At 38.7% G+C, this 12927-nt stretch overlaps 1 protein-coding gene across 2 annotated transcripts in view; it reads right to left on the reverse strand.

Annotated features, from left to right (window-relative positions):
* LOC150091211 (hemocytin-like) overlaps positions 1-12927 on the reverse strand; it is a 1750539-nt gene that overhangs the window by 1658294 nt on the left and 79318 nt on the right. For both annotated transcript variants that reach the window (XM_090374755.1, XM_090374750.1), the window contains one exon: positions 3655-3727. In XM_090374755.1, the coding sequence (XP_090230881.1) occupies positions 3655-3727 (73 nt within the window). The remainder of the gene's footprint in view (positions 1-3654; positions 3728-12927) is intronic.

Raw genomic sequence — 12927 nt, forward strand, 5'->3', positions numbered from 1 at the left:
CTGTTCCAACAACCAACCACCCGCTGGCTAAAGGCAAATTTCCGCACGTCTATCCTACATCTGTCTTTCCTCAATTTGAATTTATGCCCTCACAGGTGATTTTTCTGAGCTAGAGGAAGAATCCCATCAGCATTGAGCATGCTTAAACCATTCAAGGCTTTATACACCTCTATCAGATCACCTCGCTGGTGCCTAGTCTCCAGACACTGTAATTTGCAAAACTTAAGCCTTTCTTCGTAAGAGCACCCCTTTGTTCCATTCACTAATCAGGTTGCCCTTCTCTGTACTCGTTCCAGCAGCTCTACATCCTTCTTGAAATGAGGCCTCCAGACCTGTATACAGTACTCTAGGTGTGGCCTGACCATTGCCTTATACAATGGAATAATCACCTCCTTATCCCTGCTGGAAAAATTCCTGTATATCATTGACAATACTCCATTAGCTACTCTTGCAGCCTGTCTGCACTGCTCAGAGAACTTCATATCTGCCTGCACAACCACCCCCAAGTCCCTTTCGTTCTCTACCACTGTCAGTGTAGTACCACAGAGTTGATACGTTGCTCTGGGGTTCCTGTTTCCCATGTGTAGTACTTTACATTTTTCAATGTTAAACTTCATTTGCCACCTCTCAGCCCATCTGCTCAACCTTTCCAGATCCTGTTGCAGCAGCATAGTGTCAGTAGTGTCCTTGACAACCCTGCCAACCTTTTGTGTCATCTGCAAACTTGGACATTAAGCTTGATATACCATCATCAATATCATTTATAAATACAGAAAACAATAATGGACCCAACACTGAGCCCTGAGGGACTCCACTAATAACATTAGTCCACGATGAGCAGTGTCCATTGATTACCACTCTCTGTCTTCTCCCCCTCAACCACCCCTTTATCCATAGCAGCAATTTGCCTCCAATGTCACACTGCTCCAATTTGTGTAGCAGTCTTCCATGTGCAACAGTATCAAAAGTCTTTCTAAGATCCAAGTATATAATATCAAAGTTATTCCCTGCATCCAGTTCTTTTGTGATTGCATCATAGTATCCAATCAAGTTGGTCAGGCAAGACTTCCCCTTAACAAAACCATGCTGTGTCTGAGCTATAACTGAAGGCTTGTCTAAATGATCCTGCAGTGCTTCTTTAACCAGTGCCTCCATTAATTTTCCTGGAACAGAAGTTAAGCTCACAGGTCTATAATTACTTGTGTCAGCCTTTGATCCTCCTTTGTGAATTGGGGTCACATTTGCACATTTCCAGTCTATGTGTACCTCCCCTGAGTCCAAGGAAGCTCTCATAATTATGGCTAAAGGTTTGCTTACTTCCTTTGCTGCTTCCTTTAATATAACTGGATAGATCCCATCCACCCCGGGTGCCTTTCTTGTGTTTATCTTCAACAGTTTCTCCTCCACTTTACTCCCAGTTATTTCAAGATTCTGTAGCTTACTGCTAGAGTTGAATACACCTCTGGCATTCCCCTCGCTGAATAACTCCTCATGTGTGAATGTCGATGCAAAATATTCATTTAGTTTGTTAGCTACCTGAGCAGGATCATCAACAGTTGACCCATCAATATCAAGTGGACCAATCTGATTCATCCCCTTCCTTCTAGAGTTTACATAAGTAAAGAACTCTTTGCTGTTTTTCTTTGCATCCCTTGCCAAAGATTCATCGTAATCTGCCTTCGCCTGCCTAACCTCCTTTGTAACTTGGTTGCATATCAACTTGTATCTATCATAGGCTTCTGTGTCATGTGTTAATTTGTAAGTATCCCATGCATTTTTCTTCTCTGCCATATGCCTCATTAGTTCATCTGACATCCATTTTGGCCTAAACCTTGAACAATATTTCTTAGTTGGTATGTAAAGCCTAGTAGCTTCCAAGATAAGTTCTTTGAATGCTTCCCATTTTGAATTTGCTGTTGGTAACATCATCAGTTGGTCCCACTGTATAGAATTTAAATACTGTCTCAGTCCATCGTAGTCGCCTTTACGGAAGCAATAACCCTTCCCTTTACCCCTAATGGTAGTTACCTCTTTGAGTAAATCCCACTTCAGCACACTTTGATCACTGCCACCTAGTGGTTCATTTATCTGCAGATTCCTAATGCATGAAGAATCACTGCTGATAATCAAATCAAGAGTATTCCTCCCTCTAGTTGCCTCCCGAACATGCTGATGTAGAAAACAATCATCCAACAAATCCACAAAAGCCCTGCTAGTGTGTGAGTAACCAGCCCCCAAATTCCAGTCAATATCTGGGAAATTAAAATCTCCCATTATAAGACTCTCTGATTTACTGGCCCACTCTATTTCCCTGTACAGTTCCTTATTATACTCATCAGAGTCATTAGGCCTATAGCACACTCCTACTCTCAATTTTGATCTCCCAATGCTTATGTCACACCAAACTGACTCAACACTGCACTGTCCAGCGATGTCGACTGGCTTCACTTCCTTGGTTTTTATGTGTTTCTTAACTAATAGCATAACCCCTCCCCCCTTCCTATCCTGTCTATCCTTTCTGTAGACGTTGTACTCCCCAAATTCCAGTTCTGCATCCCTTATATCTGTGTGACACCACGTCTCTGATATCCCAACAATATCTGCCTTTGATGTTTTGAGCAATACCTCAAATTCATCAAATTTATTTACTAAACTCCTAGCATTGGTGTACACGCAAGTATACCTGCACCTGTTTCTATTCTTAGCTACCCTAACACAACCCATGTGTTTACTTGTACCGCAATGGCTCCCAGCAGTCTCTGAAATACCATGCATCTTGTTTTTCAGGCTTCTGCTCATTCTAATAGAAGCAGTGCAAGAATCTCTTTCACCTCTGCCAGTGGCTACTGTCAATCTATTGGTCTTTGTCTCCCCCCAAGCTAGCAGTTTTCCGACCCACCTAACACTGCCTCGATAGCATCAACAAATATTCTTGCACCCTTTCTATTTAAGTGTATTCCATCCCTGTAGAAGCAATCTCTCCTGTTAACAAGTACAGTCCAGGCTGAAAAAAATTCTACCCCTTGAGCCTTGCACAATCTTTCCAGGGCCGAATTGATCGACAAGGCTCTCATCATATACTCCCTCCTATCGTGTCTGGGCAGAATTGCAGACACTTTCAAATTCAACCCTAATTCTCGGCTTTTGTTTATGTAATGTTTATGTTTATGTTTATGTAATTTGTTTTTGTAACTCTTTGTGCATTTTGATTAATAAGCAAAATGCACAAAGGATTACATAAACAAATTTCTGTTAAACAGTGTAATCAACCTCTTTCTAAACAAATTTTTATAACTGGCTCATAGTTTTAATATCATAAATTGTGCCTCCACAACGTAGTGGTTATAAAGTTACATGAGATGGATTTCATTCAGATATTCTCAATCAACTGCCCTACAGCCTAGACCTTTCTCTGTGATTAGTATAGTACCTTTTGAAAGGGAAACATTTCCATACAGTTGACTATGCAGTTAAAGACTACAGTAAAAAATATGGTTTAAAGTACAGTCACCTGAAGGCTACACAAGAAAATGAATTTACCTGTGCAGCAAGGAAAAATATGTCTAAGTACCAAATTTTGAAAAGAAAAATAAAAGTAACAAAAAAGTATTGTACTGTACTTGACAATTATTTTAATTCTGTGTAAATACATACTTGTTTTCATCGCTTTTGTGAAATGAACACACCAATTCTGCATTTTCTGGAGGTGGGGGCTCTTGGCACATTTCTAAAAAAAAAGAAAATATGTTAAGGTGAAATATATATTTCAATAAATAAAACAAACATTATTTATTTCACACAACTAGTGAAACTTCAAAATGTTATACCAAAAAAAAAGTTGGTATTATTGTTTTCAAATAAGCATAAAGATGACAAAGTCATAAGGCATCAGTATGTTGTGGCTGTAAACTGCATGCATTATTGTATAATTATAGTCAGTTTGCATGTTCTGTGAGATTAAAATCCTACACCTGTGTAGAGAAGTAAAATGCTTTTAGGAGTGCTGGCAAAGTAACTTTGCCAGCACTCCTAAAAAATTCCTTAATCATTTCAATATGATTGAAATTGAAATCAAGCCTTAGAAAATAGCCCCTATACCTCCATGGAATGAGGAGGAGGACAAAAAAAATAAAAAAGTATGTGAGTATAATAATATTGGTTATTTGACACGTATATGAATCAAGAAAAAAAAAATTTTTATCTATTTTATTACTGCAAATTTACAACGAAGATTTTTAGGCAATCTGATGTCCATACGATTATTTTTCCTAGTTATATTTTCCTTATTTCAAAAGAAATTGAAAGAAAAATCAAAATGGGAAAATATTAAAAATTACTAGCATATTTGCATATAAGTTAATAATTACAATAAAAAGTTTAGCTAAATCCTGAATAGGAAATAAAATATTACCAAGAATTTGTTTTTAAAACCAGTTTTCAATAAACAAATGGAAATAAATTATTACAATTTTGCACAGATTGGGTATATAAAATTAACAATGTTTTGTGAGCATCAAGAGCAACTTAAAGTAACATGTACAAATAATTAAAGCAGCAAATTAGTAATTGATTATATAATCACTGATATAAATGAAACACCAGAAAATATAACTGATGTAGTAACAGATGCAGACTGCTACTACATCAATTATAAATTCTTAAAAATTCTTACAGGAGAAAACAAACAGAATGTATCATAGCTCAGAGTGTAATATTGAAAATCACACCATCCCCCATAGGCCTCCATCCTCTGGCCCACTGGGGTTTCCTCAGTGTCTTATGGCCAGTCCACCCAAATGCAGTAGTAGTAATGGCAAATGATGCATGAGAGCAACCGTATATAGCATGGGTTATATAAGCACCCATCCGTAACCTCCAAGAATTTGTCTAGTTCTCTCTTGAATTTATTTAACCCATCCACTTCCACAACAACAGATGGAAGCCTATTCTAGATTAAACAACCACCTGCTACCTGAAGGCAAACTTCAGTACATCTATTCTGCAACCATCCTTGCTCTACTTGAATTTATGCCCCCTCGTGTGTAGTCTCAACATGTGGAAGAGTACCATTAACATTCAGCTTACGCAAGCTTTAAACACCTCAATCAGATCTTGCCACTAGTGCCTGGTATCAAGGCACTGCAATTTGCAGAAATGAACCCTTTCTAGGTAAGAGAACCCTTTTGTTCCCCTCACCAATCTGGTTGCCTTTCTCTGCATCCGTTCCAGCAGATCGACATCATTCCAAAAGTAAGGCCTCCAGACCTGAATAAGCACTCAAGATGCATATTAACCATGGCTTATATACAAAGGGATAATCACCTCCTTATTCCTGCTAGCAAAATTTTGGTATATCATTGACAAAACCCAATGAACTGTCCCAGTAGCATGTCTGCACTGCATAGAGAATTTCATATCTGGCTACAAAATTATCTCAAGGTCTTTTTCATTCTCCACTACCCTGAGTTTAGTACCACATAGTTGATAAGTTACTCTGAGGTTACTGCCCCCTATATGCAGTACCTTGAATGTTAAACTTCAACTGCCATTTCTCAGCCCATTGACCCAATTTTCCTATATCTTGTTGCAGTAGCTCAACACGATGACTATCTTTAACCACCCTGTCAACCTTTGTATCATCTGCAAACTTAGACATTAAGCTTGATATACCTTCATCAATATCACTGATAAAAATTTAAAACAACAATGGACCCAGCACAGAATGCTGGGGAACTCCACTAATAAAATTAGTCCATGAAGAGCAATACCCATTGATAACCACTCTCTGTCTTCTTCCATTTAACAATTCCTTTATCCATAGTGGCAAGTTTTATGTGCAACAGTATCAAAAGCCTTCCTGAAATCTAAGGATATGATATCAAAATTATTTTTTGCATTCAGTTCCTTGATCACTGCATCATAGTAAACTATCAGATTGTTTGTTTATTTTTTTTGGATGAAAACCCCAAACTCAAGAGGTATTAGAACCTATAGTAGTTAGTACTGTGCACGGGTTGGAGTTTGAGATGGAAGAAGATATTTGTGGGCATTAATTCCTGAATAAGAAATTACACTGCAACTTCTGTTGATTGTAATTTTCAGCCTCAGAGAAGTTTTGAGGGCACCATCCCAGATGTGGGAAATTTAGAATGTATTTGTTATTTGTACAGATTGAACAGCTGTTTGGAAGGAAAGTAACACCGAGAGCAAAAGAGAAAACCCAGTTTTTTAGATGCAGAGGAAGCAATATTTATAATGCTGTTGCCAAGAGAGATTAGAAGTCAGGGTAATCCCCAATTGAGATATATGATCTTACCAAGAAATCAGTGTCATTGAATATAAGCATATGAGCAGTAGAATCCTTTTATACATCATATAAAACAGGACTAAGTTTTAGAAGAATTCAAATCAACTAAGTTATCTTTGTCCCCGACTGGAGATCAGCATTTAAGGAATTGATAGTGGATATTCGAGAAGTTGAAGCTATTTGAGAAGGACAAGGTTTCTCAAACTGGAAGGACGAATGCAGGATTCTATCATCAGAAAAATTATGGATAGGATTTCCAGTCAATGGAAGGCAGTCATTAATATATAAGAGGAAAAGAGTGGGAGAAAGAACTGAATCTTGGGGAACACCAGCATTAGTGGAGAAGTTAGAAGATAGAGAGCTACGCACCATCACCCGCAGCAAGTGACCAGAGAGAAAACTAGACTCCTAATTATAAATAATAGTTAGAAAACCATAATGTGGAAGCTTATTTAGAAAAACCTTTATGCCAAACGCAATCAAAAGCCTCTGAAATGTCAAGATCAACTCCTTGAGTACCAAAACTTTTCCACTGAATTTGTCCATACATGGGTAACAGTACCCCAGGGGCTCACACTGGTGAGTATGGGCTTGGCACACCCAGAGTGCTGAATCGTCATTCTTCTCTTTCTTGGTGATTCCTCTCTCTCTCTCTCTCTCTCTCTCTCTCTCTCTCTCTCTCTCTCTCTCTCTCTCTCTCTCAGGTAACTCAGAATTTTTTTTTTTTAGTCGGTGCAGCATAAAATTTTGCTGCACTGACTAAAAAACAAGTCATTGATCAGATGGATGTTTCTAGATAGTTTAGGAGTTGGTAGTTGATGAATTTCTCCATTACTTTAGAAAGAGTAGAAGTAATTGCAATGGGACGATAATTGGACTGGAGGGATTTGTCACCCTTTTTAGGAATTGGCTGGATATGAGCATATTTCCAAACAGAAGGAAAAATACCTTTGGAATAAGAAAGTGAAAAAAGGTGGCAAAGAACAGGAGTAAGTGGAGAAATACCATCAGAACATGGAGCTTTCTTAGCATCAAGATTCGCCAAAATCCTTCTGCCATCCTTATTGAAGGAAGACCACAGGAGGCATTGAATGGAGCATGTTGGGAATGGTGGGAGGTGTTTTACCAAGACCATTAATACATGAGTTGGAAGAAAAATCGAATGCTAGCAGGTTAGCTTTATCCTTGGCTGAAGTGACAACAGAATCATCTGGTTTTGACAGAGGTGGGAGCAGAGATGGGCAAAAGTTGTGGCAAATAGCTTTAGCAAGAGACCAGAGTATTCGGCTACCATTAGGGCAAGAGGCAGGTTTTCTACTCTTAGCCTGCTCAAAATCTAGTTTGGACTGATTAATAACTGCTTTACAATTGTTGCGACTTTGGTGTAGGCAAAAAATGAAATTGAAGAATTGGAAACAAGCCAATTACAATATGTAACATTCTTTTCTTTAACAGCCTTAACACATTTATTGGAAAACCAAGGTTTAGATAAAGGATGAAGTTTATAAGGAGGACAGTGGAAAGGATCTCTACAAGAATAATTTTACTGACAGGATCTGAGCAAACACTGACATCAGAAGTTTTGAAACATTAATCCAACCAAGGAAAAGAAATTTCACAGACCATCCCATTTTGCATTCTTGTAATGCCAAACAACACGAGGTTGGGAATAGTCATGAGATAAAGGCTCCATTGGAGAAGAGACAATCACCAAGTTGTGATCTGAGGTGCCCAGAGAACCATTCACCTCGACTGTGTACTTAGAAGCACTGTTTGTGAGAAAAACTTCAAGCATGTTGGCTGGGTGATTAGGATTATCTGGTATTCTGGTAATTCTAGTAAGTAAAGAAACAATCTGTGTGAGGTCATTAGTAATTGCAAAAGCCTCGGCATCTTAAACAACTGAAAACAAGAATTGTGCATTTTGGCATGAATAGATAATGTAAATCTGGGCCTAGACGAGGGCATCAGGCATTAGCTGCCTTGTATTAAAAAATAAATTAATTTTCTGTTTATACTCCGGGATGACCAAATGGTCAGAGGAGTTTACAAGATACACAAAATACAAGAAACAACACCGTATTCAGCAGTCACGGGCTTGAACCCCGGTCACTCAAGGCACGTGTACTTATGCACCCGCGCGCCTGACCACTAGGCTACGGCGGCCTGATTGGCGTTGGTGAAATGATAATACCACACAGTTTTTAGGCCTGCTTTATACAATATACACCAGAACAGAATAACTAGGTGGAGATGGGCTTTTGCCTAGGAGCCACCCTCAATTCTGGGATACACATATGCAAAGCAACAGGAGGTCACATATAATAATAGTATCTTATATATGTATAATAAGAATGTTTGTTAATGTATATAAAATTGTATATATATCTTCTTTGTAAGTTTTGTATATAATAATTGTGTGTACAAATAAATGGAAAATGGAATGAACTGGATTCGTGTGACTAGAAAACAGAAGCTGGAGTTCTGCACGTTAAAATCAACATGGAGAATTTCCTCACTGTTAGGAAAGTTGGACTGGAGAAAGTCAAGTTTTAAAGAGAGGAAGTCAAAGAGTTCAAAGTGATTAGTGGAATTTGGAGAACAATAGAGGCAACAGATGAATTTGAAAGAATGTGGTAGAGAGATTTTACACCAGAGACGATTGAAAAGAGGAGACTCCAAATTACTGTCTCTGACAGGGAATATCAGAAAGGATATATGCACAAGTACCAACTTTTGAGTGAAAGGAATCATACTGAGAATAACTGGGACAACTCAGGTGTGCAGTGGTTGAATCAACCAATAACTGAGATTCTATCAGAAAAAGTAGTAGTAGTAGTGGCATGTTATGCAAGAAAGTAAACGTATGAGCTTATGTAGCATCAACCAAAAAAAAAAAACAATTTCACACAATCATTCCCTCTAAAGGATTGTCCAGTTCCTCCTCGAATTTATTTAAGCTATCAACTTCCACAACAACAGATGGAAATCTGTTCCAGTAATCAACTACAAGCTGGCTAAAGGCAAATTTCTGCACATATATTCTACAACTGTCTTTCCTCAATTTGAATTTATGCTCCCTCAGGTTCATAATCTAAGCCAATTGGAATAATCCCATCAGAATTCAGCATGTTCAATCCATTGAAGGCCTTATACACCTAAATCAAATCACCTCGCAGGTACCTAGTCTCCAGCTGATGCAATTTTCAGAACTTAAGCCTTTCTTGGTAAGAGAACCCATTCATTCCCCTCACCAATCTTGTTGCCCTTCTCTGTACATGCTCAAGCAACTCTACATCCTTCCTAAAATGAGCCTCCCCCCAGAACTGTATGCAGTACTCAAGGAGTGGCCTGAACAATGCCTTATACAAATAGATAAACACCTCCTTTTCCCTACTAGCAAAATTCCTGTATATCATTGTCAATACTCCATGACCTGCTCTGGCAGCCTGTCTGCATTGCTCAGAAAACTTCATATCTGACTGCACAATTACTCCCAGGTCTTTTTTATTTTCTACCACCCTAAGTGTAGTACCACACAGTTGGTATGTTTCTCTGGGGTTATTTCTACCAATATGCAGTACTTTGCATTTGTCAGTGTTAAATTTCAGTTGCCATTTCTCAGCCCATCTTCCCAACTTTTCTAGATCCTGTTACAGTAGCACACTGCCATTACTGTCATTAATAAGCCTGCTAACCTTTCTATCATCTGGAAATTCAGCCTGATATAACATTCAACAATATCACTGATAAATATACAAAGCAACAGCAGGCCCAACACCGAACCCCAGGGGAGTCCACTAATAACGTGAGTCCACGAAGAGCAACATCCATCGATTACCACTTTCTGTTGTCTCCCACTAAACCACACTTTTTATCTATTGTAGCAACTTGCCCTTAATACCATACTGCTCCAATTTGTACAGTAGTCGTCCATGTGCAACAGTATCAAAAGTATTTCTGAAATCCAAGTATATGATATCAAAGTTATTTTTTGCAACCAGTTCCTTTGTAACCACATCATAGTATCCAATCAAATTTGTCAGACAACACATTCCCTTAACAAACCAATGCTGTGTCTGAATTATTACTGCAGTCTTGTCTGGATGATCCTGCAATGCTTCTTTAACCAGTGACTCCATTATTTTCCCCGGAACAGAAGTTAAACTAACAGGTCTGTAATTATTCGTGTCACCTTTTGATCCCCCTCTGTGAACTGAGGAAACATTTGCACATCGCCAGTCTGTGGGGACTTCTCCCAAGTCCAAGGATGCTCTCATAATTATTGCTAGGGGCTTGCTTAATTCCTTTGCTGCCTCCTTTATTATAACAGAATAGATCCCATCAACCCCAGGTGCCTTTCTTATGTTTAACTTTAATAATTTCTCCTCCACTTTGCTCTCAGTTATTACGAAATCATTTAACTCTCTGTTAGAGTCTGATAAACAACTGGCCTTCTCTTCCTTGAATAACTCCTCCTGTGTCAATGTAGATACAAAATACTCATTTAGTTTGGCAGCTATCTGAGAATGATCATCTACAGTCAAACCATTGATATCAAGTGGATCAATCTGTTTCATTCCTTTCCTTTTAGAGTTTATATTAAGTAAAGCAGTCTTTGTTGTTTTTCTTTGCATCCTTTACCAAAGATTTCTCATAATTTTCCCACACTTGCCTAACCTCCTTTGTGAGTTGATTACAGGCTAGCTTATATCTACTGTAGGCATCTGTATCACCTGATAATTTATATGTATCCCATGCATTTTTTTTCTCTTCCACAGTCTCATTAGTTCCTCTGACATCCATTTAGGCCTAAACCTAGAAGAGTATTTCTTAGTTGGAACAAAAAGCCTAGTAGTTTCCAAGATTACTTCCTTGAATGCTTCCCATTTAGAATTTGCTGTTGGTAATATCATCAGTTGGTCCCACTGTACAGAATTTAAAAACTGTCTGAGCCCCCTGTAGTCTCAGTCAGTTTTTCAGAAAGTGCATGGGGTTTGGGAGCCTGTATGTAAGTGGAAATGGACCTCACTGAGATGAGAAATGGCCACATATATTTGTGAAACGAACGAGAAAGTATTTGGGAGGTTTAGATCTTTTTTTTTTTATAATAGAGCAGCTATTATTAGTTTGACAATTAGTTTTTTGCTCTATTAGTTTGACAATTCGTAGCTATTCAGTAGTAAGAATAGATGAGGGAGAAGAAGTGCTGTATGAAATAATGAAATTTTTGAATATGGCTTACAAATGGTAAGAATATACCTAGCTCCTGATATAATGTGGCCTCGAAAATGCCCTCCCTCCATACACACTACTAGGACTACCTCCAGTCACAATCTGGCAAAGATTAAACACTAGCTGATCCAGAAACCTCCTAGAGAGTTACGAATAAGCTCAGTCCAGTGTACTAACTAGCAACCAGCCTGCAAACATCATTTTAGATCTGTACCCTCAAAATGTAAAGAAGATTCAATCTTGCCACGGTGTCCATCATAACCTCAAAAGATCAATCATACTGCATGAGAGAAGAGATGGGGTGTTTCCAATTTTTGCTCTGTAGACTAAACATGAGTTCCACTGCTTCAAGCCTCCAATAAACAAAGTGGTGGCATTTCACCGGTTTATGAGAGTCATCTACCACCTAGTATTGCCTGGTAACACATAGAGGTGGCATTCCTCTGTGCGTGGTGTGGATGCCACACCTCAATCCCAGCTTACGTTGGTTCGCACCTGGATGGTTACCCACAGTGTGCTCGGTGTCGTATTTCAGGACTTGCACATGGGAGTTAAACCCAGCATTAATAACAGTTCCACCATAATAAAGATGCAAGGCAAGGCTGTCACAGACAGTTTACAGAGGATTCATGAAGAATATACACTATGATAATATCATAGAAAATAAAATGATGAGTCATAGCCACAACCACACACACACACACACCTCATTAGTCTTATTTTTTTTAAAAATTTAGAGAACCTCTAACATTCCACTAATAGAGTGCAAATCTCTCCATCTCTTCTATCGTGCAGTATGATTGACTAAAATGGTGTTCACAGGCTGACTGCTGGATAATCCACAGGGCCTAATGGTAACTCTCTAGGTAGCTTCCAGATCAGCTAGTGCATAATCTCGCTGCCTCTCCTCTGCCATATAGTGACTGGAGGTGGTCCAAGTAGTGTGTATCCGGGGGGGGGGGGGCATTGTACACAAAAAAAATACACACTTCACTCATCCATACCATCTAAGAATTTGTCCAATTCTTTCGTGAATTTAATCATATAACCCACTTCCACAACAAGAGATGGAAGTCTGTTCTGACAATCAACAACAAAAACCCGATGACTGAAGGCAAACTTCCACACATCTATCATGCAATCATTCTTCTTCAACTTGAATTTATGTCCCCTCATGTGTATAATCTCAGAAAGAGGAAGAATGCCATCACCATTATCTTACCCAACCCATTCGAAGTTTTAAACACCTCAATCAGATCACCCTGCAGGTGCCTGGTCTCCAGACGCTGAAATGAAGCCTGTCTTAGTAAAGCCACCCTCTGTTCCCTTCACCAATCTGAATGCCCTTCTCTGCACTCATTCCAGCAGATCTATATCATTCCTAA

Source organism: Mastigoproctus giganteus, chromosome 1 (genome assembly GCF_048544385.1).
Source record: "Mastigoproctus giganteus isolate SK-2022 chromosome 1, ASM4854438v1, whole genome shotgun sequence".
In the NCBI taxonomy this organism is placed as follows: domain Eukaryota; kingdom Metazoa; phylum Arthropoda; class Arachnida; order Uropygi; family Thelyphonidae; genus Mastigoproctus; species Mastigoproctus giganteus.